The 14,594-nt window shown below is 42.2% G+C and overlaps 1 protein-coding gene across 1 annotated transcript; it reads right to left on the bottom strand.

Annotated features, from left to right (window-relative positions):
• Window positions 1-2,067: 2,067 nt before the first annotated feature.
• LOC308267222 (small ribosomal subunit protein eS24-like) lies at window positions 2,068-2,469 on the bottom strand (the record flags this gene model as incomplete). The annotated part of the gene is made up of 1 exon (XM_080701801.1): window positions 2,068-2,469. The coding sequence occupies one exon, from the start codon at window positions 2,467-2,469 to the stop codon at window positions 2,068-2,070; it is 402 nt and encodes a 133-aa protein (XP_080557927.1).
• Between the last annotated feature and the right edge of the window lie 12,125 nt (window positions 2,470-14,594).

Here is a 14,594-nt window from a genome sequence, read left to right as displayed (position 1 = left end):
TTAGTTGATGAACAACTTAGTTGCCCAAATACAATAGAGCCGAAGGAAAAAGATTATTGACTTTTACGCCCAGTATGAGCGTTCCCTGAGACAGGGAGACGCCGCATGGCTAGAAATGAATATGACAAAATAAAGGACAGATATTCTAAATATATATGTATGAAAGAAAGGAAATACCGTAAGAGTAAGAAAAGCACCTTTGCATGAAGAAGAGCTTATCATAAGATTGTCCCAACTGGGAAAGAGAGGAATTAGAAAGTTAGAAGCAGGTTGCAGAGGGTTTATGATAGGGAAATGGATTATTAAAGATGAATAGGCTTTTAATAGGCTTATTGTTTAAGGAAGAGTGTTCAGCAGTTAAGGAAATACATCTGACAACTAAGAACTTCATGGTGTTTTTTTGGTGTTTTATTTGCCAAGCTGTGTTGTGAGTTTTTGTAAGCTTTCAGACTTCAGAAGGCAAGGCAGATGAGATCTGAGAGACTTCCATCGCATCTCCCTGGACCGCCATATCTCCCCATGCTTGTCATATGGATATAGATGGAAACTTCAAAAAAGAAAGCAAAAGAAGATTCCATGAGAAGGCGTATTCTCCAAGCCCTGGGTGTTGGGCGTGCCTGTATTGCCTCTGGAATTTATCCCTTGGACCTGCTCTGCTGCAATATCGGAAGAAAGATCCAGAGTTAATCTCTTAAATGCTGGACTAATCTTTTACTTTGTTTACATGTAATTCACTATTGTTTTGCTGTGATTGCCCCCCTTTTCTTTTTCTCCTATTATTAATCTCACTGGTGAAGGGTATAAATTTTCTGGGTTCCTGTAATTGTCATTGGCTCAAGAAGTCTTTGTCCACCTCAGATTCTTCCCAAAGCATTGTACCTAAGAACTTAAGGATTTCATAGAGGGGAAAAAATCACTGCAGATAAGATTCTGCAGAACTCCACCTGCCTTTTGCCCCATCTTTCCAAGGATTTGACCGGGAGCGGACGATTACAACCCGGCTGACTTGGTCTGCGACAAAGGAGGACAAGGATGGCCAGCCGGGGGAGAGCCAGGAGGAGGGAGTCCTCTAGATAAAGGGGTCTCCCTCCCGGGTTTCGGCACCAATGAAAGTGGAAGTTCGGCACAGGAAAGACCCAAGGCCAGCCGTTGGAGATAAGCAAGCAAGCAAGCAAGCGAGCAAAAGCTTTATTAAGACAGCCCAGCTCCCTTTTATATCAGGCAGCTGGGGATTTTTTGAAAAGGAGGGGGCTTCTGCTCACAGCAGAAGATTGCACGAAGTACGGGGCGTTTACTGATTGGGTGGTTCATACCCCAGTGAGTGTGTTATCAGGGGACTGGTTGTTGGGCATCCTGTGGCCCTCTTTGGCTGGCTATGAGGTAGTCAGCACAATCTGGAAGAGAAGCCGGAGAGGTGCCATCTTTGGCATGACTGGGCTGTTTATCCTAACAATGATAGATAGCCAAGAAGCCCAAGAAATTATTGTGTTTTCCCGTGACAGTTTCATTTGTTTTTGTTTGGGTACTGGGAATTGAACCCAAGGGCATTCTACCTCCAAGCTACACTCCCATCATTATTAATGTATTTATTATGTATTCATTCATTTATTTTTATTTGGAAACAGGGTCTTGCTGTGTGCTGAGGCTGTCCTCCAACCTGTGATCCTCCTGTCTCAGCCTCCCAAGTATTGGGATTACAGTTTTGTGCTAACCTGCCTGTATCATACCAAGTTCATTTTAGACTGTGGCTATGAAATGTGTAATTTGTGGTCTACCTTGTAAAGTTGTGATGCAGGGAATGAGGTAAGCAGGCCAAATAAAAAGAAAGAAGCGCTTTATTCTGCACTCTGGGGGGAGGTTCATGGGTCCAAAGTGGGACCAGTGAAGAGCGCACCTAGAGTCGGCAGGTAGAAACTTTTTATGGGGCTGTTTTTTGAGAGCAGAGGAGAGCAGGGAGTTGGGGGTTTTCTGGGCAGATGGGTTGTTGTTTTTTTTCAAGTTTTTATAGTTTATTAGTCTTCATGAAAAATTCACATAGTCACTGCTGATAAAGTCATTTCAGGATCTTTACTCCTTTGGCTTTTTGCCAGCACCAACATTGGCCTTTGCAGTCCCCCTGACTTTCTTCATTCTGTTCTTGCGTTCCTTTTGCTGTTTTCTTGAGGTCTTCTTCTTCTCATACAGGCCATGTCTTGCCAGTCTATATTTGGGTTCATTTTTCTTTGCATAATCCAAGGAATCATAGATCGTGCCAAAGCCAGTTGTCTTGCCACCACCAAAATGGGTCCTGAATCCAAATACAAAGATAACATCTAGTGTTGTTTTGTACATTTTAGCTAATTTTTCCCGAATCTCCGTCTTAGGTACTGTTGCCTTCCCAGGGTGAAGGACATCAATGACCATTTGTTTCCTCTGAAGTAGACGGTTGGTCATGAATTTCCTGGTCCGGATCATTACTGTGTCATTCATGATGGCGGCAGAACCTCAGGAAGGCAAGGAGGAAAAGAGGGTTGTTGTTTCTTAAGCAGTGGTTCATATCAAAGTTCTTGGAACTTGCCAGGCATGGTGGTGCACACTTGTTTTTTTTTTATTTTTTATTGGTGCACTGTATTCATACATCATAGTGGGATACAAAGAAAACTTTTGTAGACATACATGCACACATTGCCAGTCAACCCCCACCCAATCCCCACCCCACTCCCTCCCCATCCCTCCTTCCCATGCTTGGCTTAGTGGTTGACATCTAGTATTATAGCAATTTATCCAAAATTAAAAATGATAATCTCACATAACAGTTTCATTTGTCTGATACCAAGCTTTTGATAACATAAAGATAACATTTCAATATTTCTTTTTGCTTTCTTTCTTACCAGAGAATATTTCTTTCTTTTTTTTTTCCTTAGGTGAAACTATCATATATTTATATATTTACTTTTCAGAAAAAAATCTATCCTAATATGGAATATGGATTCTAGATACCCAAAACGATCTCAAAAAAGAACAAAGTTAGGAGATGTATATTTTCTGATTTCAAACCATATAAAGCTACAATAATTGAAACAGTGTAGTACTGTTCTAAAGGCAGATATATAAACTATTGGAGCTAAATAAAAGCCTAGAGCTAAATTCTTCCATATATTGTCAAGTTATATTTGAAAAGGTTTCCATGAACATTTGGTGGAGGAAATAATAATCTTTTAACTAAATAATGTTGAAAAATTAAAATTACGTGAAAACATTTTTATATTTCTTTTTGCTTTCTTTCTTACCAGAGAATATTTTTTTCTATTTTTTTTAGGTGAAACTATCGTATATTTATATGTTTATTTTTCAGAAAAAAAATCTATCCTAATATGAAATATGGGCTCTAGATACCCAAAACGATCTTGAAAAAGAACAAAGCTAGAAGATATATATTTTCTGATTTCAAACCATATAAAGCTACAATAATTGAAACAGTGTAGTACTGTTCTAAAGGCAGATATATAAACCACTGGAGTTAAATAAAAGCCTAGAGCTAAATTCTTCCCTATATTGTCAAGTTATTAATGACAAGGTTTCCACGAACATTTGGTGGTGGAAATAATAATCTTTTAACTAAATATTGTTGAAAGATAATACTTACATGGAAAAGAATAAAATTGGACCCTTACCTAATCCCATATACAAATATTAACACAAAATAGATAAAAGACCTAAATATAAATCTTAAGACTATAAACTTTTAGAAGAAAATCTGGGTCATAAAACCTCACAACATTGAAATTGGCAGTGATTTCTTGGATATGATTTCAATGGCACAGGCAACAGAAGAGTATACAAACTCCCTAAAAAATAAAAAAATATTGTATATCCAAAGACAATGTAAAAAGAGTTAAAAGTTACTAATAGAATGGGATAAAATATTTTCAAATGCTATATCTGAAGGTATATTAATATTCCAACTAGACATCCTAAAAATTGACAACAATAAAGGCAAACAATACAATTTAGAGATAGGTAAAAGACTAACATAAATAATGAATCTCCACAGATAACCAATCTTAGTTGTCTGTTGGATGGAAAATCTTGTTTCTCTGGTTCTGGTGTGTGTTACCTATTTCTTCTTTGTAGTTAATCTCTTTGAGGTTTTTCTCTAGCACTGGTTTTGAAGACATAAATTCCTTCAGTTTCTGTTTGTCATGGAAGCTTCTTATTTTTCCATCTAATTTGATAGAAAGTTTTGCTGGGTAGGAAATTTTTGGCTGGAAGTTGTTTTCTTTCAGAGTTTGGAATATGTTACTCCAAGCCCTTCTGGCTCTCATGACTTGGTTTGGGAAGTCTGGAGTGATTCTAATTGGTTTGCCTCTGAATGTCTCTTGGCCCTTTGTTTTTGTTGCCTTTAAGATTCTCTGCTTGGCTTCCACATTGGTCATTTTGACAATTATGTGGCGTGGGGATCCTCTTCTCCGATCCTGTCTAAAGGGAGTTCTATAAGTTTCCTGGATCTGTGTATCGACCTCTTGCTCTATGTTTGGAAAATTTTCTGCTATTACTTCCTTGAAGAGATTGTTGATCCCTTTGGTTTCACTTTCTTTTCCCTCCTCTATTCCAATTATTCTTAGGTTAGCTCTCTTAAAATGGGCCCATATTTCTTCAATGTCAGATTCCTGCTGTCGGATATTTTTTTCTAGGTTAGAAACTATGCATTCATTTTTGGAATGATCATCTTCTAAGAGCGAGATTCTGTTCTCCATGTGGTCTAATCGGTTGTTCATGCTTTGAATTGAGACCTTTACTTCATTAATTGCATCCTTTATCTCTTTTTGGCTCTCTCTGAATTCTTTTCGAAGCACCTCTATTATTTCTACAGTTATTTTCCTGATTTGATCTTCTAGAAATCTCTGATTTTCTGTTTTATCAGGTTCTGATGTTGTGGGGTTGTGGGCATTCATTGCTCCAGTGTTATTCCTCTTTCCCATGATTTCGGAAGTTTGTGCCTTCTCTGGGTTCTTCCCTTGGGTCACTATGACTTCCCTTAAGGTGCTCTGGATCTTGAGTCTGTAGTATCTCTGACCCCACTACTCCTTTACTGGGTTGTATCACAGAGTCTCCGACCCAGGGAGTCGATAGAGGCTGCTTTAGACTATGGGTGGTGCCAGGTTGCACGTTCTCCTATGGTGTGATATCTCTGCCACCGCCACTCCCCCACCTGGTCAAGTCCCAGGGAGTACAGTACTGGGATTTCTCCTCTGTGGCCTGCAATTTGACTCACTGTTCTTGAGTACGCAGATGTAGCTATACTGGACTCGGTGAATTCACTGCTGCTGCTGCCAGTGGCAATATGGCGCCGCTGCCACGCCCTCAGCTGTGAGACTGGCGTATTTTTTCTTCTCTGGTTTTGAGTTCCACTCTGAGTCCCTGCAGCATGTGCTGAGCTCAGCCACTGGGAGCTTTAGATGTTCCCTGCGCCGAAAGATCCCGCCTGGCTGTTCCACAGCGGCTCACCTCGGCTTGCTGTAGCCGTCCGGTGAACTCGCCGCTGCCGCCGGAAGTATGGCGCTGCTGCCGCGTCCTCGGGCCTGAGGCTGGTGTATCTCCCCTGTGGCTCTGAGCTCTGTTCTCAGTCCGCTTTCTCTCTGGAGCCTGGTGATTTTTTGTTTCTCTGGTGATGGTGTTTTCTGGCTATGAAAGGCGCTGATTTTGTGGTAATGGAGATTGGTTGTTAGCGGGGCTCTTAAGCCCCGCTTTTCTCGGTCGCCATCTTCCCGGAAGTCATCTGGTGCACACTTGTAATCCCAGCGCTTGGGAGGCTGAGACAGGAGGATCACGCAGGTTCAAAGCCAGCCTTAACTACTTAGTGAGGCTCTCAGTAACTTAGTGAGACCCTGTTTCCAAATAAAGTATAAAATGGGTCTGGGAGTATAGCCTGGAAGTAGAATGCCTCTGGGTTCTACCCCCAGTACCACAAAAAAAAAAAAAAAAAAGTTCTTGGAACTTGGCGACACCTGTGTTGTGTTTGCGGTTGTGCGCACTGGCCAGGGCAGTTAGGCCATTGCTGTTGGATCAACAACAACATGACATCAGTCAACTGGAACTTCCAGGGGTTGGGGGGCTGCCAACATCCCTGCTCTAATCTAACATACCTGAATACCCATTTTGGTCAAATGGGGACTATTTTATAGTAAAATCTCCATTTTCAGAATTGGAATATCATCATAGCAGAATGGACTTCTAGGATATAAGAAAATATCTGAATTTTCTTCCCAAGAAAACTGTTTTGTTACCGAATCCCAATACCTTCCCCAATTTGCCAAGCCTTTGGGAAGAAGGAAAAAAGAAATTTATCGATTTGCTAGCAAATCAAAGAAACCAGGTAAGAGTTCAAGAACAAGCCATGGATTCTCCCTGAACAAAGGGATCAAGTATCTTTTAAAATTATGAATTAGCCGGGCGTGGTGGTGCACGCTTGTAATCCCCGCGCTTGGGAGGCTGAGACAGGAGGATTGTGCAGGTTCAAAGCCAGCCTCAGCTACTTAGTGAGGCTCTCAGCAACTTAGTGAGACCCTGTTTCCAAATAAAATATAAAATAGGATAGGTCTGGGAGTATAGCCCGGAGGTAGAACGCCTCTGGGTTCTACTCCCAGTACCACCAAAAAAAAAATAAACAAATAAATAAATAAATAAAATAAAATTACGAATTAGGCCAGGCATGGTGGCACATGATTATAATTCAAGAAAAGCAAAGATACATACACATTCAGGGGAAATGAAGGCCACTTCGAGAGTGTGAATACAGCCTACAATTTCTTATTATACGATACCAAGAGAGGGGATAGCTACGGGGTACACATGGTGGAAAATGGGGCACCATGGGATGGCATCCTCTTCTCTTTGAAGCTTTTAAGGTGGAGATTCCTTAAGATAGGACACCCAGGAGCATGGCCATCAAACCTGCATTGTGAGAATCTCCTCACTGAGCCCCTGTTTCAAAACAAAAATTTTAAGAAAAGGTGGCTGGGAGTGTAGCTTAGAGGTAGAATGCTCCTGGGTTTAATCCCAGTACCACATACATACATATAAGAAAAACACAGTCATAATTTCAAAGTTTGATGTTATGAAACAAGAACTGAGAGCAAGAATCCTTCCACTGAGCTCCTTGGAGCAGTAACACCAGCTCTGAGTGTATGATATGGTAACATTGCCACCAATTGATTAAATATCTCTTCCCCTCATAGGAAATTAAGGTCAAGACTTATACTTGACTTTAAAGGTTTTGGGGATGGCCATGGCTTTTCATTAAGTGATTTTGCAAAGCTATAATTTTGCACATTGTTTGAAAAAGTCCATGATATTTTCAGAACCAAGTTTAAGATTGTTGTAATGGCTTATTTTTTAATTTCTAATTTTTTTTTGGTGGTACTGGAGTTCCTGGAAGCCCTTCTACCTCCGGGCTACACTCCCAGACCTATTTTTATATTTTTTATTTGGAAACAGGGTCTCCTAAGCCAGCGCGCGCGGCTGGCTTCGAACCTGCGCGATCCTCCTGTCTCTGCCTCCCAAGCCAAAAATTTCTGCCACCACGCCCGGCTTTTAATTTCTGATTTTAAATATATTTGCTGCTCTGCACAATCACTACAGAAAAATTTGGCCTTCTTGGGAGGCAAAGACAGGAGGACCTAATTGCAGGTCCAAATTAGTGAATGATAACTTTGCAAGACCCTGTTGCAAAATTAAAAGAATAAATAAAAGTGAAAAGGTCTGTGGACATAGCTCAGTGGTAGAATGCTCCTGGGTTCAATTCCCAGTACAACAAACACAAAGCCTTAGAGTTGGGATCTAGAAATTTGAAAATTGAGTAATTTAACTGCTTTACAAATTAAAAAAAAATAACCACAGTTTCCACCTCCAGCCTAGCTTTCCTGGGTGCACACCATGGAGTAGCTTCAAATGGGAGCTTTTTTCCATCAGCAATCATAACACACACACACACACACACACACACACACACACACTCACACACACACACGCCACATCAAATTATCTGTAATTCAACTGCTTTCTCTGTAAGCAACCATTGGTTATTAGAGAATCTTCCTACACTGGTAATGTTTTCTGGAAAGTACAAAATTAAAGCTTGCATTTTATCAGCCTTTGAAACCTGTAATGATCACTACTCCATCTTGTTTTTTACTAGCTGAAGAAAACTTGTGGAAGTGGTCTAAAATGTTTCTGCATATAACCAGTAATTTTCTATTACACCAACTTAAGTTATAACCATTTTCTGTATAAAACCAAATATGGAACCAAACTATAGTATAAATATGCTCATAGCCTTTATTGTGTTTATTCCATGGGTAATGAGAATTTTGTACATTTTTTTTTCTGTGACACTAAGGATTGAACCCAAGGTATTTTACCTTTGAGTAATACCTCCTGCCTGATTTTATTTCTATTTGGAAACAGAGGTTTTTATTTTATTTATTTATTTATTTATTTTATTTTTTGGTGGTACTGGGGTTCCTGGAAGCTCTTCTACCTCCGGGCTACACTCCCAGACCTATTTTTACATTTTTATTTGGAAACAGGGTCTCCTAAGCCAGCACACGCGGCTGGCTTCGAACCTGCGCGATCCTCCTGTCTCCGCCTCCCAAGCGCCGGGATTACAAGCGTGCGCCACCATGCCTGGCGAAACAGAGGTTTTAAAATATTTATTTATTTATTGGTACACTGTAACCATACATTAGTATGAGGTATAATATGGTAGTGCATACATGTACACATCACTTATTTAGCCCTTTCTCCATCTCCATTCCATTCCCTTCCCTCTCCCCTCTAACCCTCTCTATTTCCCAGTGGTTTTTTGTTTTTGTTTTTGCGGGTCTGGGATGGAACCCAGAGGCATTTGATCTCTGAGCTACACCCCCTGTCCAATTTTTTATTCTACATTTTGAAACAGGATCTCACTGAGTTGCAGAGGGCCTCACTCAGTAGTTGAGGCTGTCTTCAAACCGCGATCCTCTGGTCTCAGCCTCCCAAATGCTGGGATTACAAGCGTGCGCCACCATGCCCGGCTTTTCCCAATTACTCTGTAATAAAGATTTGTTGAAGCTGCAACTGAGCTATTAGTTTTATTATATTTATTTATTTATTTATTTATTGGTGGTACTGGGGGTGGAACCAGAGGCTTTCTACCTCCGTGCTATACTCCCAGACCTTTTTTTTTTTTAATATTTTATTTGGAAACAGGGTCTCACTAAGTTGCTGAGAGCCTCACTAAGTAGCTGAGGTTGGCTTCGAACCTGCACGATCCTCCTGTCTTAGCCTCCCAAGCGCGGGGATTACAAGCGTCGCCACCGCGCCCGGCTGAGCTATTGGTTTTAATTTCCCAATTCAATTTGTCTCTTTGAATCGAGGGAGAGCCCACAGCGCCGCTATCGCTACAATCGTAACCATTATCCGTGGGATGGAGGCCAAGGTTGCTGCAGACACCTGCCATCCCTTCTCCCTTCTGTGTCTCTCCAACTCTCCTCCTATTCTGACCCTGTTTCTCATTGGGCTTCGTCCCCTCTGCCTCTCTCTCCCTGCGTCCCAGTTTCCCTGGAGATGCTGTGAGTGCCCCGCCCTCCTCCTTGGGCAGCTCCTGGGTCGCTGCCCAATCTCCCTGTCTTCGGGCAATCTCTGGGGGAGGGAGCGAGCTCGGCCTGCGCCAGGCCACCAGAAGCTCCCACCCGCGAGGACAGGACTTGTGGACAAACACCCTGCCCCTACCCCTGGTGGGAAGAGGCCCAGGTGTGTGCACCGAGGTGCGAGGTGCAAGGTGCGTGCGGGCTTCCAGCTTGCCGGCAGCTGGCGCCCCTCGGCACCTGCTCTCGGGGTTTCCTCTTCCCCAGCCGCACCCTCCCGGGTCAGCTCTCCCAATCCTCAGGCGTGGTTCCTGGAACCACCGCCCAGATGCTCCCTGAAGCCCAGTCCTTGGAGCTGGGCTGCTGTTGGAGCACCGAGCAGGACGCCCCCTTTCTTCTCCCTCAAAGTCTCCGGGAAGAGGGTCCCCTGGTCCCTTTCTTGTCGAGCTTTACTTCCTCTTCCGTTCTTTCACCTCCGTGGCGACTATTTCCCTCCCTGGGAGATCCCGGGAGAGTCGGCTCGTCCAGCCTAGGCTGGGAGACCCTGGGGTGCCGCCGGCCGAGGCGCGCGCTCCTCCGGCCTGCAGGGGGCGCTGTGGGCGGCGCCCGGGTCCCAGCACGCTCCGCGCGCCGGCGCGGGGCTGGGGAGACCCCGGCAGGGGGACCCCGGCAGGGGGACCCCGGCTGGGGGACCCCGGCTGGGGGAGACCCGGGCTGGGCTGGGGTCCCGGCCGACCCGAGGCGCGGCGTTCCCGCGGAGCCCCAGGCACGCTGGCGTCGCCGGGGCCGGGCTGCGGGACCATGGGGGAGCCGGCTCCGGTAAGGGGCTGACCCCGCGGACTCCGGGTTCGGGCTCGGGGGCCAGGCCCGGGAGGACCCGGGTGGGCCGGCGTGGGGGCCACCTCCGAGGGACCGGGGGCCAGACCCCGACACACAGCCGAGCGCGGGCCGAGGGGCCGGAGGAGCCCGCCTGGCGGCCACAGCCCGGCCGCGCTGGGGTCAGGGACAGCCTGTGAAAGATGGAGGATTCCTAAAGAGCGGTTCTGCGGGGTCGCACCTGCCAGACTCTGGCTGCCGACCGGACGGTGTTTGTGTTGAGGATGAGAAGGGTGGCGGGTTCAGAGGACCCGAAGCCGTGTCGAGTGCGTGCCGTCGGATTACTTACTCTTCTGTGGAAATCAGGGTTTGGAGGGAGCGCTTAATTTTTACTGCTATTCTAACTTTTCTATTGGACATTCTTGCTGATTATTAAATGGAGATCATTAAATTTGAAATACTCTGAACAATCTAAAAGAAAACCTTACTAGGGTTAAATAATACAAAAGATATGCAGCACCTTTACAGAGAGAATTTTAAGTAAATGGGAGATATATTATCCCATTGATGGAAATATTAAGTATAATAAAGGTGTGTGTGTGTGTGTGTGTGTCCCTGAGGATTGAACCTAGGGACAGTCTACCTTTGAGCCACAACCCCAGCCCTATTTTTTAGTTTGTTTATTTATTTATTTATTTATTTATTTTGCAGTACTGGGGATGGAACCCAGGGGCAGTCTACCTCCGATCTATACGCCCGGTCCTGTTTTTTAGTATATATATATTTTTTTTTCTTTTTTTAAATTTATTTTTATTTATTATTATTATTATTATTATTTTTTTTTTTTTTTTGGTGGTACTGGGGCTCCTGGAAACCCTTCTACCTCTGGGCTATACTCCCAGACCTATTTTATACTTTATTTGGAAACAGGGTATCACTAAGTTGCTGAGAGCGGCACTCAGCAGCTGAGGCCGGCTTTGAACCTGTGCGATCCTCCTGTCTCAGCCTCCCAAGTGCGGGGATGACAAGCGTGCGCCACCATGCCCGGTTCAGACCGTAGCACTTTTAAAGATGTTGCAGTTGTGGGTGTGGCTCAGTGATATAGCACTTGCCTAGCATGCCTGAGACCCTGGGTTTGTTCCCCAACACCATGAAAAAAAATGAAAGAAAAATCAATAGCCAGGCCTAGTGGCACACACCTGTAATCGCAGTACTTGGGAGGCTGAGACAGGAGAATTGTAGGCTCCAGGCCAGGGTGGTAACTTAGCAAGACCCTGTTTTAAGCCAGGTGTGGCTGTTTATGCCCTTTCATTTAGTAGGTCTCCTTTTTAGACTGTATTACAAGATGAAAGCAATAGAACAAGAGGAAGTACATCAGAGCATGTTTACAGGTTATAAAGAAAACAGAATCAGTTTGGGCATGTCTCATCAGCTACTCATGGAATCTTAGACAATTTACCCAAAAATGACTTTACAGTTTTATATTGACCTAGAGAAGTGGCCATGACAGATTAAATTAATGAAGTTACATAAGGACTTGCTCCCATTTTTGTAAGGAAAAGTTTCCACACCATTCATATGAATTCATAGTTTAAGCCAGACATGGTGGCATATGCTCGTAATCCCAGTACTTGGGAGGTTCAGACAGGAGTATCACAGGTTCCAAGCCAGCCTTAGCAACTTAGTGAGGCTCTTAGCAACTTAGCGAGACTCTGTTTCCAAATAAAAATGTAAAAATTGGTTTGAGGATGTAACTTACAGGTAGAAAGCCCTGGGTTCCATCCCCAGTACCACAAAATAAATAAATAAACAGAATAGAATTCATGGTTTGCACAGCATAAAGAAACGTGGAGGGGACTGTGGTGATGAGTGGCAGAGCCACACAACTAGACTAGGAGCATGAGCATTTGCCAAGGAAGAGGCTGCTGACAGATCAGTGTCCACTGCGCAGGTCTCTTAAAGTGATGAGGCGGAGGAACAGGAGCCGTCGTGAAGCACTCGTGATTGTATTGTGTCTCTTATTTCAGGTGCTTCTGACTTTTGAAGATGTTGCCATTTATTTCTCAGAGCAAGAATGGTGGACGTTAGAGGCATGGCAGAGGGAGCTTTACAAGCTCGTCATGAGAACCAACTATGAGACTCTACTATCTCTAGGTAAGAAGCATTCGACTCTAGGGGTAAGTCATGGAACTCGGGCCTCAGAGAGGGTCCTTGTGCTCCTGTTTGTTAGTTAACAACATTCCTTACAAGTTCACTCAGAAAGGCTGTGTGTATGTGGTACTGGGGATGGGACCCAGGGCCATTCTACCTCAGAGCAACACCCCAGCCCTATTTTTTATTCTTTATTTTGAAACAGGGTCTCACTGAGTTGCAAAGGGCCCAAGTAGCTGAGGCTGTCCGCAAACCACGATCCTCCTGTCACAGCCTCCCAAATGGTGGGATTACAAGCTTGCACCACCACACCTGGCTTTCCAAAAGGCTTTTTACCCCATATTCTTTTTTTTTTGCATTTTTATTTTTTATTTATTTATTTATTTTTATTGGTGCACTGTATTCATACATCATAATGGTATAAAAAAAAACTTTTGTAGATATACATGCAAACATCACCCAGTTAGCCCCTACCCGATCCCCACCCCGTTCCCTCCCATCCCTCCTTCCCATGCTTGGCTTAGTGTTTGACATCTAGTATTATAGCAATGTATCTAAAATTAACAATGATAATATCACATAACAGTTTCATTTGTCTGATACCAAGCTTTTGATGACCTAAAGATAGCATTTCAATATTTATTTTTGCTTTCTTTCTTACCAGAAAATATTTTTTTCTTTTTTTTTTTTAAGTGAAACTATCACACATTTATTTATTTATTTTTCAGAGAAAATCTATCCTAATATGGAATATGGACTCTAGATACACAAAACGATCTTGAAAAAGAACAAAGCTAGAAGATGTATATTTTCTGATTTCAAATGTTATAAAGCTACAATAATTGAAACAGTGTAGTACTGTTCTAAAGGCAGATATATAAACCATTGGAGTTAAATAAAAGCCTAGAGATAAATTCTTCCATATATTGTCAAGTTATTTTTGACAAGGTTTCCACAGACATTTGGTGGAGGAAATAATAATCTTTTAACTAAATATTGTTGAAAGATAATAACATGAAGAAGAATAAAATTGGACCCTTACCTAACACCATATACATATATTAACTCAAAATAGATAAAAGACCTAAATATAAATCTTTTTTTTTTATTTATTTTTTTATTTTTATTTTTTTAATTGGTGCACTGTATTCATACATCATAGTGGGATACATACTTTTGTAGACATACATGCACACATTGCCCAGTCAGCCCCCACCCAATCCCCACCCCATTCTCTCCCCATCCCTCCCTCCCATGCTTGGCTTAGTGATTGACATCTAGTATTATAGCAATTTATCCAAAATTAAAAATGATAATCTCACATAACAGTTTCATTTGTCTGATACCATGCTTTTGATGACCTAAAGATAACATTTCAATATTTATTTTTGCTTTCTTTCTTACCAGAGAATATTTTTTTTCTATTTTTTAGGTGAAACTATCATATATTTATATATTTATTTTTCAGAAAAAAAACTATCCTAATATGGAATATGGACTCTAGGTACCCACAACGATCTTGAAAAAGAACAAAGCTAGAAGATGTATATTTTCTGATTTCAAGCCATATAAAGCTACAATAATTGAAACAGTGTAGTAATATTCTAAAGGCAGATATATAAACCATTGGAGTTAAATAAAAGCCTAGAGCTAAATTCTTCCCTATATTGTCAAGTTATTTTTGACAAGATTTCCACGAACATTTGGTGGTGGGAATAATAATCTTTTAACTAAATATTATTGAAAAATAATAATTACATGGAAAAGAATAAAATTGGACCCTTACCTAATCCCATATACAAATATTAACTCAAAATAGATAAAAGACCTAAATATAAATCTTAAGACTATAAACTTTTAGGAGAAAATCTGGGTTATAAAACCTCACAACATTGAAATTGGCAGTGATTTCTTGGTTATGATTTCAATGGCACAGGCAACAGAAGAGTATACAAACTCCCTAAAAAAATAAAAAAACATATTGTATATCCAAAGACAATGTAAACAGAGTTAACAGTTACT

The sequence above is a fragment of the Muscardinus avellanarius genome, assembly GCF_963383645.1.
Source record: "Muscardinus avellanarius genome assembly, chromosome: 9".
Lineage (NCBI taxonomy): Eukaryota > Metazoa > Chordata > Mammalia > Rodentia > Gliridae > Muscardinus > Muscardinus avellanarius.
This window is presented reverse-complemented; position numbering and strand designations above follow the sequence as displayed.